Source organism: Sciurus carolinensis, chromosome 1 (genome assembly GCF_902686445.1).
Source record: "Sciurus carolinensis chromosome 1, mSciCar1.2, whole genome shotgun sequence".
NCBI classification, from domain to species: Eukaryota; Metazoa; Chordata; class Mammalia; order Rodentia; family Sciuridae; genus Sciurus; species Sciurus carolinensis.
In genome coordinates, this window is record NC_062213.1 from 124,389,758 (window position 1) to 124,410,538 (window position 20,781).

Genomic DNA, 20,781 nt, shown 5'->3' on the forward strand with positions numbered 1-20,781 from the left:
TTTCCTTAGTAAAGTAAGTAGTCAAAGTCAGCTGTGTTTAATTTATTCTTATACTTCCCAATAATGTAGATCTGGCAGATTAATTTCCCCTTTTCATAGATGGGGAATTGGGGCCTAGAATAGTTAACTCAAGAACTTACAATTTAATTCTAATGCTAAAATGCCTGTTTTTTTTTTTTTTTTAACAGTGTGTTCAGAATTTAATTCTAGCTCTCTCAACTCTCTGAGTTCATCCAAAGCCATTATTAAACACACAGGAACAAATTTCTACTTTTATAGGATACATACCAGAATGGTTTACCAGAGAGACTGCTTCCAGATAGCCTTCATCTCTCTCTGCATGTAGGGTGCCCAAGGTCCAGGGTACTGTCACCCTACAAATGATTACAAATGGCTGAACTTGGAAAAAATTTCTTGATCAGTTTACTACCAATGAGTTTATCAGTAGCTAACAACTGTGTGTTTCTTATTTTCCCATTCTGGAAGAATCTATGCTATAAGGTAGGTCTTTCTAGGAGAACAATTATATCCTCCTAAGTTTCTATATTTTTAATGTACAGCCTGTGTTGTTAATATGTACAGACATTTTCACACATATTTTATGCAATAATCATATTAATTAAGTACCATTAGTTGCCTTTTCTATAGAACTGGTAAAAGAAAATTAAGTGATTTTCCTAGGGTCACAGAACTATAAAGAGAAAGCGCCTAAACACAAAACGAAAGTGTGACTCTCCAGGTCAAGTAAACAAAGGATTTTATATCCATCACTTAATACATTCTCACAGGGTCTACCTCCCTATAATGAATCACATTGCTATTTAACAAGTCACCTTTGGAGTAGAAACATCGATAGCTCCTGGAAGCTTGTTAGAAATGTAGAACCCCAGACCCACCCAGACCTACTGAATCAGAATCTGCATGTTAACAAGATGCCTAAGTGATGCAGGTGCATGCTGAGAAACAGTGATACAGGAAACGTGGATGCTGGAAAGAGACCTCCATTATCCTTGACCCATTATTTTCTAATTTTGTCAGCTTAGAAAAGATAACTTGTAAGTTCTAGTTTCCTTAGAAATGATAGAGATAATGGTTCCTCTGTTTTTATATTGCTAGAAATTTGAAGTGAGGACAGGCAAGAAAGTCACAACCAGCAGGAATGACACATAAAAAGAACTCAATAATTGATAGATAAGATTGCAGAAATTAGGTGCTATCTAAAAATTTTATTGAATTTATGCTTCTGAGAGGCTTGGAATATCTGACAAGGACATAACTCTCTTTTAAAAATAATAATTTTATGGGACAAAATATTATACAATAAATTAAAATAATCCCTTTATCCTGTAGTCTTCAGCTTCTTCCCACCCTTCATTCAGAGGTTAGAGGCACTAATAGCCTCAGGAGTGAGACTGTACAGTAGGCAGGAAGAGAAAACCCTGCATTTTATAAGCTAATACCCTCAGAAACTTAATGCAGAAACAATAGACTTAGAGAAATAGAATCAGATTGATCAAGCAGGGTGGTGAAGAGAGTTCAGATTCTGAACTTTGGGATTTCACAACAAGTATAGTTTCTAAAGAGGTGTGGGGAGACAAACATGAAGTATCCATCAGTGTTCTTCAGAGAAACAGAGAAGTAGGAGAGAGAGAAAGGGATTTATTGTGAGGAACTGGCTCACAGGATCATGGAGGCTGACAGATCACGATTTGTAATCAGCAAGTTCAAGAACCAGGAAAGCCAATGCGTTAGGTCCAGTCTAATGGCTGACAGGCTTGAGACCCAAGAAAAGCTAATGACTTGAATTCAAAGTCAGGAAAAAAGCCAATGTCCCAGCCCAGAGGGAGATAAGCAAGCAGGATTTGCTCTTACCCTTTAGAATTTATTCAGCATTCAACTGACTAGATAAGGCCCACTCAAATTAGGGAAGACAAACTGTTTTACTCAGTCCATGAATTTAAATGTTAAATTCATCCCAAAACATCATTATGGAAACATTCATAGTATCTGACCAACTGTCTGGGCACCCCATGGCCTAGTCACATTGATCCTTGAAATTAATCATCATAAATGGTTTTCTTTTTGTTTATACAGGTAAGGACACTGTATATCATTATACCATAAGATAAGCATATTAACTTTAAAATGATTTAAAAAGAACTTGAGTTTGGCTATATGAAAACTATAGGATATTGTCCTTAACTTTCTCATTGTACTGTGGACCAAAGAAAACTCTGTGAAGATGAAACCAGTCAGAAGATTGTGGTTTGAAGATGACTGAAATAGATGTCAGAGAGCCTGCCAGGGAGTAATATACTGAGAGGCCTCTGCTGCAAAGGAAGGACGATGTGAGCCAGACCTGGCTTTGTGGTGATGCGAGAGTGTGTGAAAGCAATAATGAAACAGAAAGGGCAACCATCTAGGATCCACTGTGCTCCTGTGAGCTTTTCTTATATGGTAAAGGTTGACTGAAATAATATGAGGGTCTGGCTTCTAAACACCATGATCTGAGAATGTTCACACTAAGCAGATCCGTGAGATGACAGAGCAGAGCTAATCTTCAAGGGCTTTAGCCTCCGGCCTGGTGAACAGAGTACTGTGGACAAAAAATTTGGAAGTTGTACCAGTGTGGCTCTTGTCACTCTATAGCTGTAAAAGAATTCTTATGATTGTCCCTTTTATTTTCAGAAGAGAAAAAAATGTTTACTCCTACTTAAAATAGAGCAAAAGAAAATAAAATTATACGTCCTTTACAAAACACCTGCAGAAAAGGAAATGCATAGGTACAGCATTACTGCTTTAGCTGTGAGAGGTTTTTACACACTAGTATTTGTGAAAATTTCATCTGAGATATTATGAAAAATTAGCTACTTATAAAATTAAAAAAAAAAAAAAACAAAAAACAATTCCAGATTGCCAGAATTAAGAGGTGTGCTGCTAAAGGTGGCCCAAACATAAGACAGTAAAGGAGTTCAGCAAAGGACTGATTAATTACAAGATCAATTGCAGGTGTATAGTCACTTAAATTGAAGACATTTAAATGCCATTTTTCAGGCACTAACCTGGCTTAAGAGACCTAGAAAAGAAATCTCCACATAATAGATAAATTTCATTATTCTTAACTTTCAAATCATCCTGCAATAGTGCAATGAACTTCATCTTTAGTAATATTTGCAGAGTCAGTTCCTCATTATTACATTCAATGTTAAGATAATCATGTAGTTGAACATATTTGTAAAAGAAAGGGTCACTGCTGATGGGCAGAATCACAGCCTCTGGGACAGGAGTCTCCTGTCTTTCTCCTCTGCTAGCAAATCAATAGAACTTCTTTGTCCCTTTTCTGATAAATAAATAAATAGGTAAATAAATAAATAAATGGGTCACATCTTTGTCATTCAATGCATTCCTAATATCCGGGTGTTTCAAAGGAATCTCAATTCAGTATTTCAGCACAGTAATACATTTCATATACTATGCTCATTATTCTATCAAACTTAAAGGTGTTTTTAATACAGACGAGTGCACTAACAACTAATTCCACAGTCTTGTGCTACTTCTTAGCCAACAAAATTATGATTGACTTTCTATGCAATTATATGTGCTGTACCAACTGATTATTTACACTTATAATCTCCAATACATGTTCTTTGAAGAGTTATTTTACATTAGTCCTTGCTTATTGAAGAATTTTAGGCATAAGAGTAATATTAATTATGCAAATGTATAGAGCTAATAAAATACTCAATGGATAAAATGCATATTCATTTAAAATTATAGTTGTGGATATGTCATGTGTTATTTTGTCTTGCCAGGTACTCTTTTTTCTTCTGGGTAAAGCAGTGCTTTCTGTTGAAAACTAACATCTAACAGGTATCTGAATTAAGGCTGCCATCTTTCTTTGGCCTAACCTCTCTGCCTGCTATACTCTGTGGGGAAACTAACCTCAACTCTTATCCACAAAAATTGACTTGGAACAGAAATGAGGAGGTGAGGATAAAAGGGGGCTTGGTTGGAAATAAATCTAGTTTTTTCCCAGGAGATTTTTAGCTGAACTGAAGCTGAAAGACAAAAGTTCTTTCCCTTTCTGTGGCAAAGGAGAACACTTGTTTTTTTTTTTTTTTGAACATTTTTTTTTATTTGTTCTTTTTAGTTATACATGACAGTAGGATGTACTTTGACATATCATACATACATGCAGTATAACTTCTCATTTTTGTGATTGTGCATGATGTGGAGTTACACTGGTCATGTATTCACATATGAACATAGTAATGTCTGATTCATTCTACTGTCTTTTCCATTCCCATCCTCCCTCCCTTCCCCTCTCTCCACCCAGTCCAATCTAGTGAACACCCCTCCCCCAACCACCTATTGTGAGTCAGCATACACATATCAGAGAGAATATTTTGCCTTTGGTTCTTTGGGAGTGGCTTATTTCACTTAAAGTTGGGCACTTTTGAGACAGGAGCTACTTGTGCACATTAACTCCCAAACTTTTCAACCTAGCAGTATTGAAATTTCATTCAGAAAATTCTTTTTTTTTTTTTTTGTCAGGGTTGCCATGTGCATTATGGGATATTTAACAGCATCCTGGCTTTGATCTACTAAATACCAATAGTACCCTACTTTTCCTAGTATGACAACCCAAGATATTTCCAGCCTCTGCTAAATATTCCCTGGGGATCAAAATGACACCAGTTGAGAATCACTGATTTAGCCTCATGGAAGGGAAGCAAGAGGAGGAATGGAGGCAACCTATTCAAGTGAAGTAGTAGACAAGGACAGAAAGAGAACTAGTTGTGCCCAAATTTTCTGCTTCATTTTGGTTATATCAGCTGATCCATTGTCTTTTTTCTTAAGTAATTTGATTTGTTCACTTATCAAGTGCAATAATAAGAATTCTGAAACAAAATTTTGAAGACAGGAAAACTTGGCCAATGAGCAGTTAAAAAAAAATCAATCAATAGGGCTTGATTAAAGCATAGATCTGACTGAGTTTTGAAAAATTACAAAACAACTGTTTACAGCAGAACAGAGGAAGGAGTTAATGGAATTAATTATAAAATGGATGCTCAATAGCACAAGGCGAATCCCAAAAAGATATAAAATTATACTCGAGGTAATCTTGGAATGAGGCATAAGAAGGAGGCAAAAATTTTTTTAAAAATTAAAAAAAAAAAGAGGCCCAGATTTTTATTTGTGTTTTTGTATCTTCTTGGGAGTACACACATCAAGAAATGATTTTCTGTTCAAAGTGTATGTACCCCGGTATGTGTTTGGGCTTTTCTATTTCTTGAGAAATGGGGCAAATAATGTTTCTTACTGAATCAACTTCCAGGAATTTTTTAAAAGAGAAAGAAAATTTTAAGTTTGAATAGGAGCTTCAGTATCTGTGAACCAAATGAGTTGAGTAAAGTTTCTGGTAGATGCGGAGCCTAGGCCTGCAGTTCCTCGGTTCACGGGAGGCATATTGTCTGGTAATGTCTTCAATTTAAGCACAGTCTCACTTCCCATAGACACAGAAAATGTTTCTTTTTCCTTTGGATTTCAAGTCAAATAACTTGATTAAACATCAAAGCTCTCGTTTGAAAATCAGTTAAGGTAATAATGTTTTTATTTTTTCCCTCCAGGTAACTAGAATGAAAGGAGGGAGTAGACTTCTTAGGAAGAACAGAAATGCCTGGCTCCAAACAGTTACACAAGTACTCGTCTTTTCATAGACAGCTATTGTCAAGATGTACTAAGTCTATTATCATGTCCATATAAAAGCTATTAAAAGTCCCTTTTAAAATCATTATTTTTTTATTTATTTATTTATTTTGTAAGGCTGTATACTTGTAGAAAAAGTAACTGAACAACAAGAAACTTGTGTTTGGGGAAGTTGAATGAAAAGTACACGTAAACATTAGGGTGGACTTAAGTAAAAGTCTACAGTGCTATTGTTACTTAAAAGCTGTTTATGATGAGGTATCCAGTAACCACACTTACAAATTACAACAACCACACAGAACACACATCAGAACAATAAGTACAAGAAAGTTATGCCAGGGATTCCACTACTAGCACAACAGAAAGACAATCCCTGTAGACATGTGAAAATTCTAAGTTTCTTTCAACAAACTGAGCTAAGACAAAGGCATACCACATGTAAGGAATGAAACTGGCACCTTTCCTCACACCATATGCAAAAGTTAACACAAAATGGAACAAAGTTCTAAATCTAAGAGTTCAACTCATACATGGAAACATAAGAGTAAAAATCTGTATAACCATGGACTTGGCAATGGCTTCTCAGATAGGACTCAAAAAGTAGAAGCAAAAAAGAAAAAATAGTTACCTTTGATTTCATCAAAATTAAAAGCTTCTTTAGTTTAAAGGGCATAATCAAGTAAATGAAAATCACACTCTGATAGGGACTTATATCTGGAATATATAAAGAAGACTTACAACTCAGCAGTAAAAAGACAAAAAAAATCTAATTTTTAAAGTGGCAGAATATATGAAAGGACATTTTCCTGAAGAATATTTACATATGGCCAATAAACACATGAAAAATACATTGTGAAAATGCAAATCAAAACAATAATGAGGTACCTCTTCATACCACTAGGATGGCTACAGTCAGAAGAAATCTGATACTATCAAGTATCGCTGAGGTTGTGAAGAAACTGAAATTCTCATACACTGCTGGGAGGATGTAAGATGGTGCAGCCAATTTGGAAAATAGTCTGGCAACTTCTGAAATGGTTAAATTTAGTTATGACATGACCCAGAAATTTCACTTGGGTATAGGTTCAAGAAAAATGAAAATCTACACCCACAAAGTTAACATGAAATCACTCTGTATAATCAATATCCCAGAACCTAAGACCTGAGAGTAAAGTGGTTCTTTCTCATCACTCTGAATCACAAGTACCTATAACACCTTGCAAAGGAGAGACCCTTAATAAATGAATGGGATAATAATCCTGATAAACCCTGTATACCTTAAAAAATCAAGGCTAATTGTGAAGAGTATATAAAATATACCAAAAGAAAAAGAATATATGTATGGGCAGGAATAAGACTATATCAAGGTTTCTAACTTTAAATAATAACTGAAATTTATTTTTTGGACACTATTTTTTTTTTAACTATAGAAAAAAGTACTTAACTTGTAACAAATCATTTATTTTAACAGCTATTATTCACTTTTCATGTTAAGCAATTTTTGATATTTACTTCAAATTCTTAATATAAAAGTAAATAGTATGAGAAAAAATTATAATTAAAGTGAATGCACAGCATACCTGTTAACATAATTGAATTCATATTAGAATCCATTTTAGAGGTATGAGCTACCAGTTGAAAAAGAACACAGCCAGTCATTTCATATTAAACCTTTTATTAAAACTGAGTCTTTACAACATATTTAAAATGACATATTCCACAGTCAAATATTTAAGAAAAAAATCTCTATATGCAATTATTGGCACATAAATTTAAGAACATAATTAAAATTAAGCTAAAACTATCTCTCTCAACATAGATATATAGATAAATCCATATACCTATATAGATAGATTTCCATATATATACATCCAATTCATGTCAATGGCCTGGAATACCTGAGTTTTCAAGTCGTTGGTTTTCCAGATAGTGTGAACATTTTTCATCCACTTGATACAGGACATAGCCAATCCTTAAAGAATAACTTTGGTTGATAGATGTTGTCTCCCAAAGATCAAATGGAAGTTCTCTATGGGATTATAGTTTATCTTCAGAGTCTTCTTCCAAGTGGAGGTCAGTCTGTGATGTAAGGAATGACTCCCATGTAGCAAGGCACTGGATAACGGAAACATGATGAGATCAACAGAAGTTCACTTTCAGAGGGAAAAGGACCATAAACCCTGACTCATATAGCAATCTTCCCTACTCCTCTCTCCAATCAGCCTACCAGAATCCTTGTCATTTCCCACATATTTTAATTCTTAATGAGGGAGGCTATTGCTAAATAAGAGGAAAACATATTTATAGTTAAAAGATAAGCATGGGTTACTTTGCTAAAATAACACACTACTACCCCATCATCAAGAGAGAAAACAGAACTCAAAATTACAGATGAAAAGGTGGACCTGCTTGGAAGTGAGGAGGCACTTAAGACAGCTAGACAGAGTAGAAATGCAAGCATGCCCTGCATAGGCAAATCCCACCATATTAGGGGAAGATTTGGAAAAGATGATTAACTTTAACTGTCATTTCGTTAACTATAAATCAGGGTAAAAACAGTACGTCCTGATAAGGTTAATTGTGAAAATTAAATTATATAAGCCTCCGTGCAGAATGCCTAGCACAAAGTAAGAGTTCAAAAAGTTAGCAATTATTATATTATGATGATCTGCTGGGACTGGGTGGTAAGATTTGATCATTAATGTGCTAGGATACCTTACTACAAAAATAATAAAATAAGTTACAGCTAATATATCAACAGAAGATATAAAATGAATATATGGAAACTGTCTATTAAAAGAAGGCAGAAAGAGGAATAAGGGAACAATGAACAGATGGGACAAAAAATATAAGCAAGATAAAAGACTCAAACCTAATCATAATCAATAATCAATCAGTTAAATCAACCACATACCCAGAAAAGAGACAGATGGTCTGTGGAATGAAAAAAGATCCACCTTAATTTTGTTTAAATTGCTTACAAACATTTTAAACATAAGGACACAAATAGGTTAAAATTAAAAGGATGAAAAAGTACATACCATGCAACACATGTCAAAAGAGAAGCTAGAATGGCTATATTAATGTCAGAAAACTAGATTTTAGAGCAAAGATAATTATCAAAGATAAAAATGATGATTTCATAATGATAAAAGGGCTAATTTATCTAGCAGACATAATTCAAATGTTTACACACAAAATTAGAAAATTTCAAAATGTATGAAACCAAATTTGACAGAAATGCAAGGAGAAAGGCAAATAATTTTCACTGATTTTTCATACCCCCTCGTGTTTGATAGAATATATGGACAAAAAAAGGAATGATATAGATTTCAATCACACTGTCAATCAAGTTGTCCTAACTGGTATCAATAGAACAAAAATGGAATATACATTTTTCTTTAATGTGCACATGTAATATTTACCAAGGCAGACCATACTCTGAATCATATAAGAAATCTTAATGAATTTAAAAAGATTCAAGTGGTATGAATTATGTTCTTTGTATACAATGGATTTAAATTAGAAATTGTAATAGCTATATGGAAAACATCAAATATTCAAAATTCAAATAGAACAATTATAAATAATCCCCTGTGTCAACATATCAAAAACTGTAATAGTTCACTAAAGTAGTACATATAGAAACAGCCCTAATCACCTACATATTGAAAAGAAAGGTCTTAGGCTGATAACTTTGATTTCTAATTTGAAAATTTTAAAAAATCACAACAAAACCCCAAACCAAAACAAAAATGGAAAACCCCAGAAAAAATCAGAGTGGAAATCAATAAAAGAGAAAGGAAAAATAATAGAGAAAAATCAATGAAACTAAATGTTGAATGTTTGAGAATATTAATATAATTGATACATTTTTAGCCATACTGATCATAAAAATAGATGGTACAAATTATCAATGTTGATGAATGAAAGACATAACATCAGTTCAGACTCTACTGAAGGAGAAGAGGAAATATTTTTAAGAACTCCCTGCCTACACATTTGAAAATATAGATGAAGTGGACCCAATGTTCGATAGGCAAAGACTACCATACTCATTCTAAAAGAAACAGATAACCCACATGAATTTGAATTTGTAATAAATATGTTTCCACAAAGACAACTTCAGGCTCAGAATTCTTCACTGGTGACTTCTATGACTCCCTTAAGGAAGAAATAGTACTAATCCTATACAAACTCTTCCAGAAAATCAAAATACAGGAAAGCTTTCCAAATTAACAAAACCAAAGTCATTACGAGGAAAGAAAAGTAGCAACCAAATTTACTCATAATCATAAATGCAAAAATTCTCAACAAGATTTTAGCAAATCAAATCCCTTAATCTAAGTAATTACATATCACAACCAATGGGTGCTTTCCTCAGAATATACGGTTGGATTAATCATCAACTACCGATCAACATAACTGACTATATTAAATGCAATATTATCTCAACAGACACTGGAGAAACATTTCCAAATTCCAATATCTACTCCTGATTTAAAAAAAAAAAATCTCAACAAATTAAGAATAGAAATTCCACATACTGAGGAAGAACATCTATAAAATTCCTACAGTTAATGTTACATGCAGACATGCAATAAATATTAGCTGTTATTGGTATTTTATTTATTTTCAATGTCAAGAAAAAGAGAAATTAAAACTGTTTTACAAACAGAAATCTCCTTTACCAAAGTTGTACTATAAAAAAAAGAAAATGTAAAAATACCAAAGTATAACTTAAAAATCTATCCTGCTTACAAAACAAAGAAAACTATTAAGTGGGTTGGGAGGGCTGATGGAGAGAAGAGCCATAATTCACATCTGAGAAGCCCCTTCCCCCTTCTTTCTGCTGCAGTTTTCTGGTCTCTCTGCAAATCCAAACATGATCTAGTAGTCATTAACCCTGCAGGGCAGCCCAAAGCAATCACTGCTCAGAAGATCTCATATCTTTTTGATAACTGTCAAAAGTTTAAACAAACTTCTGAATGTCCTCAAAGGTAAAATTCAAAACAAAATTCAGAGACGTCTGTTCTCTTTAGAATTCCTGTCAAATAAACAATCCAAATTTCACCAAAGATGACACCACTCATCTCAAGGGAACACACATCCATTGTCATCAGATTCTGGTCAACTATGCAAATTTCATTAGCTGTTCATGTCTACTAATGTTGTGGATGAATATTTTCATTTCTAAAGTAAGTACTGAAAAGGACAGTGATACCTGGTAAAAGACAAAACAGGTACAGAACTGTCCCTTTACCATCCTCCATACTAGAGTCAGAAAGATTTATGTATTTTGAAATACTAAATGGATAGAACAATTAACAAGTAATAACAATAGAAATAATATTACAACTGACATATCAATATGAAAACTTGGTCAGGCATTATAGTGGTTGCTTTACATGCCACTTTCTTAAATATGATAACTATTATGAATCTTATTTTACAGGTAAGAAAGCCAAGGCTCAAATGATTTAAGTACGTTTATGATGTTAAGTACAAATACATGATATAGTCGATGTTTATTCATCACCAAATGGAAAATAAATGGAAATGCCTGGACTACCACCAGGATATACTTAATAAGTCACTGGCAAGCAGGACAAGATATGTCTCTTCTACATAGTGGAAGGAGGACAATTTTGGAAGGAGAGGTGGGTAAGAAAATGTATGACTACAGAGGCAACAGGCTGATTAAATTTAGGAAAGATATATACAAAGGTTGTGAGTATGGAAATTGATTCCCTACATCTCTTGGAAATCACTTCTTTCCAGGAGCACATATAGCCATTGAAGACAACTGTTTTAACACATGCCAGGTATGTGACAGGTACTAACTAAATGAAGTCATATGACAGCAGAGAAGGAATGTATTGAATGACTGATGCTAAAATGCTGGTCATCACAAAAGCTGCATTCTATCTGAATACTAATAAACTGACATTCTGATTTCTGTGGCTCTCTAAACTTATTAATGCTAAGTTTTTTCCATACAAGCCTGGTCCATACTCAGGATGCTGATCACAGAAGTTCTGGGCCTGCAAATGAGGATTTGACCCTGAACTATGTCACTCCTGATGCAATGGGATCGATCAAGCTTCTGGAATCTTTGCAGCAGATTTTTTACTAAATAAAAAATCATATTTTTGATTGCTTCTTCCAACCAGGGTTTAATAATCAGCTGAGTTACCTGATATCTTGCACATGTGTCAAATTTATATACATCTTTTAGAAATAATAAGCAATGAACTCTAAACTTAATTCTCTTTATTCTGTCTTGTTTTCTTTTGAGTATGAAAACCTAAGTAAAAGCTCAAGACATGGATTATTTACACCATGCAGTTCGACAGCTCAATTCAGTGAGTACCTACTACCATGCTTGACTTTGTGGCATAAAGACTTGTTAAATCAACAACAACAACAAAAAATCTCAAAAGCAAGAGTGAGACTGGCCTTCATTTGCAAGTTACAGTTTTTAAAGAGTCATTTATGATAATTTGGTTTTATATTGCTATTAAACACTTTTTCCCATTTTAAAATCATTACAATCTATGAAGCTAGTTAATATCAGTCAAAATCAGAGTGACAAGTGAAAATATCCAGCATCGGTGCTGGCCTGACCTTTACTAGTTTACCAGTCCACTTAGTCTAGTTGAGATTCTCATATTATCATAGGAAAATCAAAAAGTGCTCACATTCATTTGAATAAGGCATTGTCATTTTCCATTCATATTATTCCATTTGATGCAAGAATGCTCTGATGAAATCAAGTCATTCCAATTTTAGTTAAGAACTGATTCTCAGAGTACAGTGCTATGTTCCCCTTGGTTCCCTATATGAAACCACAGGGAATGCTCCTCCTCAGTCCAGGTAAAGTTAGTGGGTAACTAACTTTATCATGCCATGCCTGCTGTTAGCCAGGGTGTGGGGTGACTAGAAAACAAATTTATCTCAAATGCCCCTTAAGTGAGAATCCAGTCCATGTTTTCCCCAGATGGCTCCACTGTATAGCCAAAGGCTAACACTACAGCTTCTCTATGAGGAGGGAATCCAAGGAGAACCAGCAGGCCAGAAGGGCAGGGAACACACCCATGGGAAGCAAAGCCTTAAGCTCCTATATGCACTTAAAACCATCTCAAACACAAAGATGGAACACTTAGAAAATGAACCTTTAATTCCAAGACAAACTTGGTTTTGGAAACAAATCTCTTTACTTCAGCAGAGGTGTTGATGATGTTTTGCCATCAGGAGTAAATGTCTCTTCAGTTGTATAAACAGGTAGTGGTCCTACAAGATGTGATTAAGTTTTCTTAAGAATAAATGGCATCTCATGCCTTTGGGAAACCAGGGCCAAAAATCTGAATAAGGGATATTTCCTTGCTCAGCTCACTCCCCACTCTGCAAAATGTCAGGATGGTGTTAATGGAGCCTAGGGGAGAGTGATTTGCCCTTCCCACCAGGGGTAGAAGAGTGTGGCCAGAAGGGGACCCAAGGACTGCTCTGCAGTAGAGTGTGTGTGTGTGTGTGTGTGTGTGTGTGTGTGTGTGTACACATGTCCTCATGCACATTGTATGTGTGCTTTTCCAAAGACTCAGTTTTGACTCAACTTAGTTACCCTTTGTACTTGTATTAGTTCCTTATCAGAGAGATATTAACTTTCTTCCTTCTCTCCTTTCTTTCTTTCTTCCTTAAAAAAATCTTTTTTCTGGTACTAGGGATTAAACCAAGAGGGCCTTGCACATGCTAACCTAATGCTCTACTACTGAGTTATATCACCAGCCTCTTTTTTAAATTTTGAGATAGGTTCTCACTAAGTTGCCCAGTCTGGTCTTGAACTTTTGGTCCTCTCCTGCCTCAGCCTCCTGAGTAGCTGGGAGTACAGTCCTGCTCCACTGTCACTGTGCCCGGTTGCTTGAAATTGTTTTTTAATCCTGGAGGATAAAAGGCCAACTTTCTCTTCAGGCTGCAGAAGCCAACAGATACTGATTAAGGTAGTACTGGGCCATCTTAGAGGCCTGGGTCTTTCCTTTTCTCATACCACAAGGCAGGTTGGGTCAGGGTTTCCAAAGGTTCTGCTGTGAGGGAGAGCAAGCATGATTCTCCTTTTCACTCGATGCACTTTTGCAAAGACTATTAATTGCCTATTTTAATGGTAACAAGCTTAATCTGTATTTCTCAGATTGCACATGACACATGAAATCCCATCAGGGCAGCTACTATGCTTATTTTCAGTGTCCTATCACCAAAACCGAACTTTGTTTTACAATTCTAGCTGACAGGCTAACAGAACAATTGTGTTAAGTAAAGGGACCCACCTATTCACTGCAGAAGTACTGATGTCCCTTTATATGAAATGAACTTTCCCACCACTTTTCCAAGAACTTCTAATCTATACAAGTTTGCTGTTCATTCTATGTTCTGTGATGGTTAGCTTAGTTTTGTAACTAAAAGTTTAATGAGATGTTATAGTAACTTCCAGCAATAAAATTTGAACTTATAAAATATTTTATGATATAATACTTAAAGTGTTTTGAAATTCATGTTTTTTTTTATTTTTTATTTTTTTGTTATTTTATCCTTGAAATTGTGTCCTGGGGGACTTCTTATAACATTATATAATTTTTAAAAATACATTTTTTAAAAAATTGAAAAAAAATGGCCACATCAACGTTGTTACTCTAGATACAACTTCTTATGGTGCAACCACATTTAAGAATCAATACTGATATTTTCTCAAGTCACGGGGTATGAAGAAGTTCTATCCCATACTGTGATTTCAGGCAAATCTACTTCTCTAGGCCTATTTACCTACTCACAGAATAAGGGGCTCAGACTATGTGTGTCCATTAAGTTTCTTCCCAAAACTAAAGCAGAAAGTTTCCAGAGCTAACCTGTGTTCAACAAGAAGGCAACAAAAGAGACCACGTACAATTTATTAATAGGCCTCTATAGGATTAGGGTTATGGTTTGGATATCTGAAATGTCCCCAAAGGCTCATGTGCTGAAAGTATGGTCCCCAGTGCAACAAGGTTCAGAAGTGGGGCTTTTGGACACTGGTTGGACCAAAAGGACTCTGACCTCATCAGTGGATTACTCCCTTTCATAGATTAATCTGCTGATAGCTGAATGAACTACTGGGAGGTAGGACTGAGATGGAGGAAGTAGGTCAGAGGGGCATGCTTTGGAAGGGTGTATCTTCCCCAGCCCCTTTACTATCTTTCTCTGCTCCCTGTCTTCCAGGAGCTGAGCAGCTTTCTTCTGCCAGGCCCTTCCACCATGATGCTTCTGTCTTTGAGCCAGCCACATAGATTGAATCCTCTGAAATGCATCCTCCTCTAAACTTAGTATTTTAGTCACAGAGACAAAAAGTTGAATAACATACTTAGTTGGACTCAGCATGGAATATGGTAAGCATTAAATTGTATCTCCCCCCAACTACTGGTATTTGTAAAATAATTATTATAACTAGTTTTTAAAGATAAGCATGATAAATAAGACAAATATTCTCAATTAACACTAGAGCTATCACTACTATACTAGCTTGCATTGACTGAATGCTTATTATGGACAAGACACTGAGTGAGATGCTTTTCATTCATTCATTTAGCAGTTTTAAAATCTGTTTTTCATATTGGCAATTTCAGGCTCACATAAAATTAGTGACTTGAGATATATGCTAGTTGAGACTCCTGGAAAGATATTTATGAACAGGAAAGCTTAAAAACAACTTACGTTTGGTGACTCACTGGGAATATTAAACTTTGCTTCTAAAAGTTTTCTTTCATCTTCACACATCCCACTACACACATACACACATATAAGTATATTTTAATACCCGGTGAATCTATGATGAAGTACGTACTGCTAAGTTCACTTTATAGAAGAGGACATTGAAGATCACTGAAAGAAATAAAGTCCTCAAGGTCACTATGCTCAAAGTCACAAGCTATGCCTATCCAAAACCCATGCTCTTAGCCACCATGTGCAAATGCCAACATAACGTGATATTTCCACAGGCAAAGTTCAACCTGTTCATGGAAATAGCTACTGGAAAACTTGGTTCCATCCAAATTATCATATGAGTCAAAATTGGGAAAGTATTATCTATGTATAGCTATGCTAATAAACTAAATATCTGCCTAAAATAATAACAATGATACTTATCACTATAAAATGATAAAAGCCAAATCTTACTAGGTATTTCTATTAAAACCATTTTAAGCCAAAAGTTGTTGTGTTTCTATTTTTCCCCACTAATTTTGAGAGTACCACAATAATTGCATCATTCTCAATAAACTAATGATAGGAAATATAATAAAGTGCCCCTTAAGTATTTTTATGTCGATTTAAATGAACTTGGGAACAGATATTATCTACATTTGAGGGAATGGTGAAGTTCTAATTCATAATTATATTTACAATAGGTTACTATCATTACAAAGTTACTTAGCCTACCTAAAAATTATAGATCATATCTAAAATAAGGGCAATAGAGACTGTAAGATCTCAGTAATTGCCTTTTATCACCTAAACTTAAGATGTGAAACACTTATGAAAAACTTTCAGGAGTTGCGTATTTTGAAATTCTGAACTATAATAAACCCAGGAAGAAATCAGAGATGATTCTGATAGAGAAAAGAAATTTCAATTATTTTGCAATAGCCTAAAATTATCCACTGATTTTCATTTTTGGAAAAGTCTAAATTCAACTTCTGAGAATCATTTGCCAATTTATAATTTTAGAAGTATCTGTAACTTTAAAATATCGTAATTTGCATATTTTACTAAAATTACTTTTATACATCTCTCAAGAAAGTGAGAAGCACTTGTAAACACTACAATAATACTCAAAATGACCACAACAGAGAATGCAGGACTCATTAGCTACAAACGCCATCTTGTGGCCCATTTATTTATTATTCTGTAGTATTACTCTAAAGATGCCTACCCTAAGATCTGATAAAGACAGAAAGAGCCCTAGATAAAATTTATTCCATTTCCTCTAATTTTTACACATGGATATACTGGTGCTCCCAAAAGATCTAAAATGTGGAAAATCTTTATAGGAGGGATTCATATAAAAGCCTAAATTTGAATTCCTTTCAACTCATGCTTTCTGTATATCTTAGCATCATTCTTTTGGACTTAAAACATCAGTTGCATGAAATTTGTCCAGTTTAATAATGAATACTTCAAGTATTGGATATATGTGTTTTTATTTAACCATTCACTGAAATACAATGAACTATAAAGAGAGCACATTTATCTTTAGATTATTGGAAAATTTATCAAGGTACAACATTGATGTTGAAGCACATTATTTTAAAGCATTTCACTTAAGTGTTCTAATTTCATTGTTCTAAAGACTTGTGGAGGTATATGTATGGATGGGGTCATGGTGAGGGACAAAATAAAAAGTGTTAATACCTTATCTGATAGATTCAAATGGGTAGAGAGAACATGGTTAAGACATGATTAGCCAATGGCATCATGATACACAATTCTAAAGAGGGTAAACTCATCCTCTTTATTCAAGATGCTGCATCACGCATTGTATCAAGAGCATGTGTTAAATCATTTCCTTTTCTAATCCTCTGCTATTCAGAACTCCGATTGATTTAACTTCACAAAAAATACATTTAGTCCAAAGGATGGGTAGGCTGACAGTGCTACGATGTAACTCTGCACTTCACACCTATGCTCAATTACATTTGTATAGATAATTGAGAAATAATTATATTATAGAATACAGGGAAATGGTAAGAATATTTTAATAGAATTTTTTAAGAAATTAGAAACCTACAAACCAAACTATTCCAGACTTAAATGATACATAATAAAAGACAAAGTTAAATAGAGCTAAAGCTATGACTTTTGAATATCTAATTTAGAACAAAAATCATCATCTAATCTTAATTGCAGATATCCTTGAGTTCAGATTATAAATCTTGCTTCCTCATTATCCAAAATTCCTGGTAACAATCTGTCAAACCAAAAGGCAGTTTCCTGCTCTCTGAGGCAACTTATCTCAAAGATACCTCCCCTCCACCACCACAGTCAACCAGTAACAGAAGACCTCAATATCTTACTATGAGCAGTCCAAAAAGGTTTAAAATAAAATATCGTCCATTGATGATTCTGGATCCACGGTCAATGGTGAAGTCTCTTCTCAGTAAGAAAACCAAATTTTAAAGTCCTAAGATCATATGAGGCTATTTTATCTCTCATTCTCTTGCTCTGTTCATTCTTATCCTACATTTCTAGATTCTATTTAAAATAAGAATGACTTGCTTGAAAAAAAAAATGATGTCTATGATATAGATGGTAAAAAGGAGGACAAGACAAATCATTGTTGATTTCTTTAGGAGAAACACAAGGAGAAAGCTCTTAGCTGTCAATGGATTGCTATTTAAGGGCATCAAGAGGATATAAAGTGGGTGTTTCTCTTTTGATGAAGAAAATGACAATTGAATGAACTAGTGATCTTTACAGAAATAGTGTGACACAGTCTAAATCTCCTAACCCAGACACTGAGGCTTCTAATGAGTGCCTCCAGCAGATAAGACTAACTAATGTAAGGAGGTAACAGAGGAGGTAAAAGACTGGAAAACTTGTAAGCTCTGAGCCTCTCAAGCAGGTGTTTGCTTTGCAGGAAATCTAACCCACACATGAGCAGGCTCTCTTCAACCTTAGGTTGTATAAGGTAGTTCTTAGACATTCTTCATATGGTACCAAAAATACTAACTGCTCTTTTTTGAAGGACTGTTTTTAGCATCATCAGGAAATTTCTGTTCCCTGGTCCAAGGGTTTAAGTTAGGCTTTCGTACCTGTTTTAAATCATCACTGTAAAAAGAAAAGCACCTTAATATGGATTCAAAAATCCCTGTCCTAGATAATTCTAGATTATTCCATCTCTAGTTAACCTTGGTTGTATGATTAGTAAAGGGAGTTTAAAGAAGATGCTTCTTTACTCAGAGTCAACATAAGAGATGGCTAATATTAAAAAATTAATGATTTAATACAGACTATTATGCCACTTTCCCAAATTTTAAAAGAAAACTTAGATACTACCTGTCATTCCTTTGGCTCAGAACTAAACTCTATCTGAGTAAATCCTCTGCCACTTCCATCCTCTCTCTCCAAGACAGGCTGTTTGTTCACAAACATTGAGCATTATCAGGTGATTGGGTACAAGGTGCATCAGAAATTACAGAGGAAGTTAGCTACTCTGGAAACGGGTGTCATTATTCCAGTATTCCCACCATTCTGCAGCTATATTTAGTATGACCTAGGAGAAAAACTTGGCCTAATACATGGAGGCCTGTCAATCTTCCCTCCATGAGTCAGTTTAGAATGAAGGGTTTCAGCTGGGGCTCTGGAAAGACTGCTTGCCAGATAGTAAAGGAAGGATTATTGTACCACTCATGAAAAAAATAAATAAACAGTATACCCAGCCTGCTCTTTTTGTGAAAATGCACAATTTTTGTTTTATGTCTTCAAATACACTAGATTTTACTTACTTCTTTTTTGTGTTTGCTGAACCCTTTCAACTTACACTTGCATTCCCCTTAATGGAGAAAGGAGTGAAACAGACATGAGGCAACTCTGCTGGCTTAGTTTCCATAAGGGACTTACTTTATTAATTTTATTATAGCTTATGACAGAAGTTTTTTGCTTCCAAAGGGTTCCTCACAACCACTCTCATTTGACTCTGGTACTCTTGGGAAGTTCTTCACTATTTCCCCACAAACCTCACTTCCTCCTGAACTGCCCTCCCTGACACTTCCTGTTCTTCTCTGTATTCATCCTGGACTGTACCCCCTCTTTCATCTTCACAGTCACAGTCCATGGTCCACAGGTGTAATCAGAGCTGATTCTTTATCTGGCTCACTCTTCACGTTTCAGAACTGCTCACATCTCTTAAGTTATGCTCTCTTTTAAAGTCCATGACTTTGAAAGTATAACTAGCTTTTCTATAATTTTTAAAGTCGCTACACTAAATTCTAGGAAATATGACTGAGAATGGCCAAGGTTTCTTTCCTTTGCTTTCACCTCTAAGATTTTGAAAAAAGGGAATTTCTCCCTTGGTTAATGGCATGGTAAGGTAATGGTTCTGCTTTGCTAGTTAGAATTAACTAGCAAATTAACTAGACTAGAAACTGATCTGCTGATGGTTCTTTTCAAAAAGTTAATTTTATGATTTTCTGCATCTAAAAGAATGACATGTCTGACAAATTCTAAAAGCTATCCATCAGAATCTTCCTTAGGTAACAATTTTATAATTATTATCAATATAGATTAACCTCATACAATCAGAATGCTTGTTTTCTAGTAAATATTTACAAAATCTGAAAAATGTTCCAAAGTATGTAGGATAACACTGAATTTTAAAAAACAAACTACCTTTTTGTTAGAATTTACATTTTCCCAAAATAATAAGGAATAAATTTCTAAACAAATACAATTAGACTTAAAGAAACATTTGGGCACTCAATGTCCATCCATTACTTAGTTGAAGGACTGCTGTAAGATCTACTTTTCAAAAATTTCTGTTATTTTAAATGACCCATAAATAACTGTACTTAGATTTTAGAGAAGTGTTAGCCCAAGTATGCATTTGGCTAGAGGTATGCCCTTGTAATGATTCTTTTCTTTCTTCATTTTTCTTCTAGAAAATGTACTTCACTATAATTGCTTTTCTGCTTTGTAGATGTCCATATAAATATTTCGGTCATCCACTAAGGACAAACCCTTCTAGTAGATCTGTCTGCTACAATTAAAGCAAATGAAACACATTCAAATATTCCTCCATTAAAAAAATTAACACATTGTAAACTCTATTAATCAAGTGAAAGTATATATTATTCTTTCCTACTATACTTTAACCTATAATGGGCAAGACAGAAGCTTGATTTTGGATACCTCATAGTGCTTTGATGATAACTGAATCTTAAATAAATGTTTTGCATAAAGTAAATGACATTTAAAATAAGACTGGTAGCATTTGAAATGTCATACCCATTGGTCAGGTTATTTCTTGATATTCTTGCCAAGCATGCCAAGCAA

General features: G+C 34.5%; 1 protein-coding gene across 2 annotated transcripts in view; it reads right to left on the reverse strand.

The window, feature by feature from the left end:
* Positions 1-5,886: 5,886 nt before the first annotated feature.
* The window catches only part of Snx7 (sorting nexin 7), an 85,719-nt gene continuing 70,824 nt past the window's right edge, over positions 5,887-20,781 (reverse strand). For both annotated transcript variants that reach the window (XM_047534105.1, XM_047534023.1), the window contains one exon: positions 5,887-7,824. In XM_047534105.1, coding sequence (XP_047390061.1) covers positions 7,747-7,824 — 78 coding nt within the window. In that variant the 3' untranslated portion in view covers positions 5,887-7,746. The remainder of the gene's footprint in view (positions 7,825-20,781) is intronic.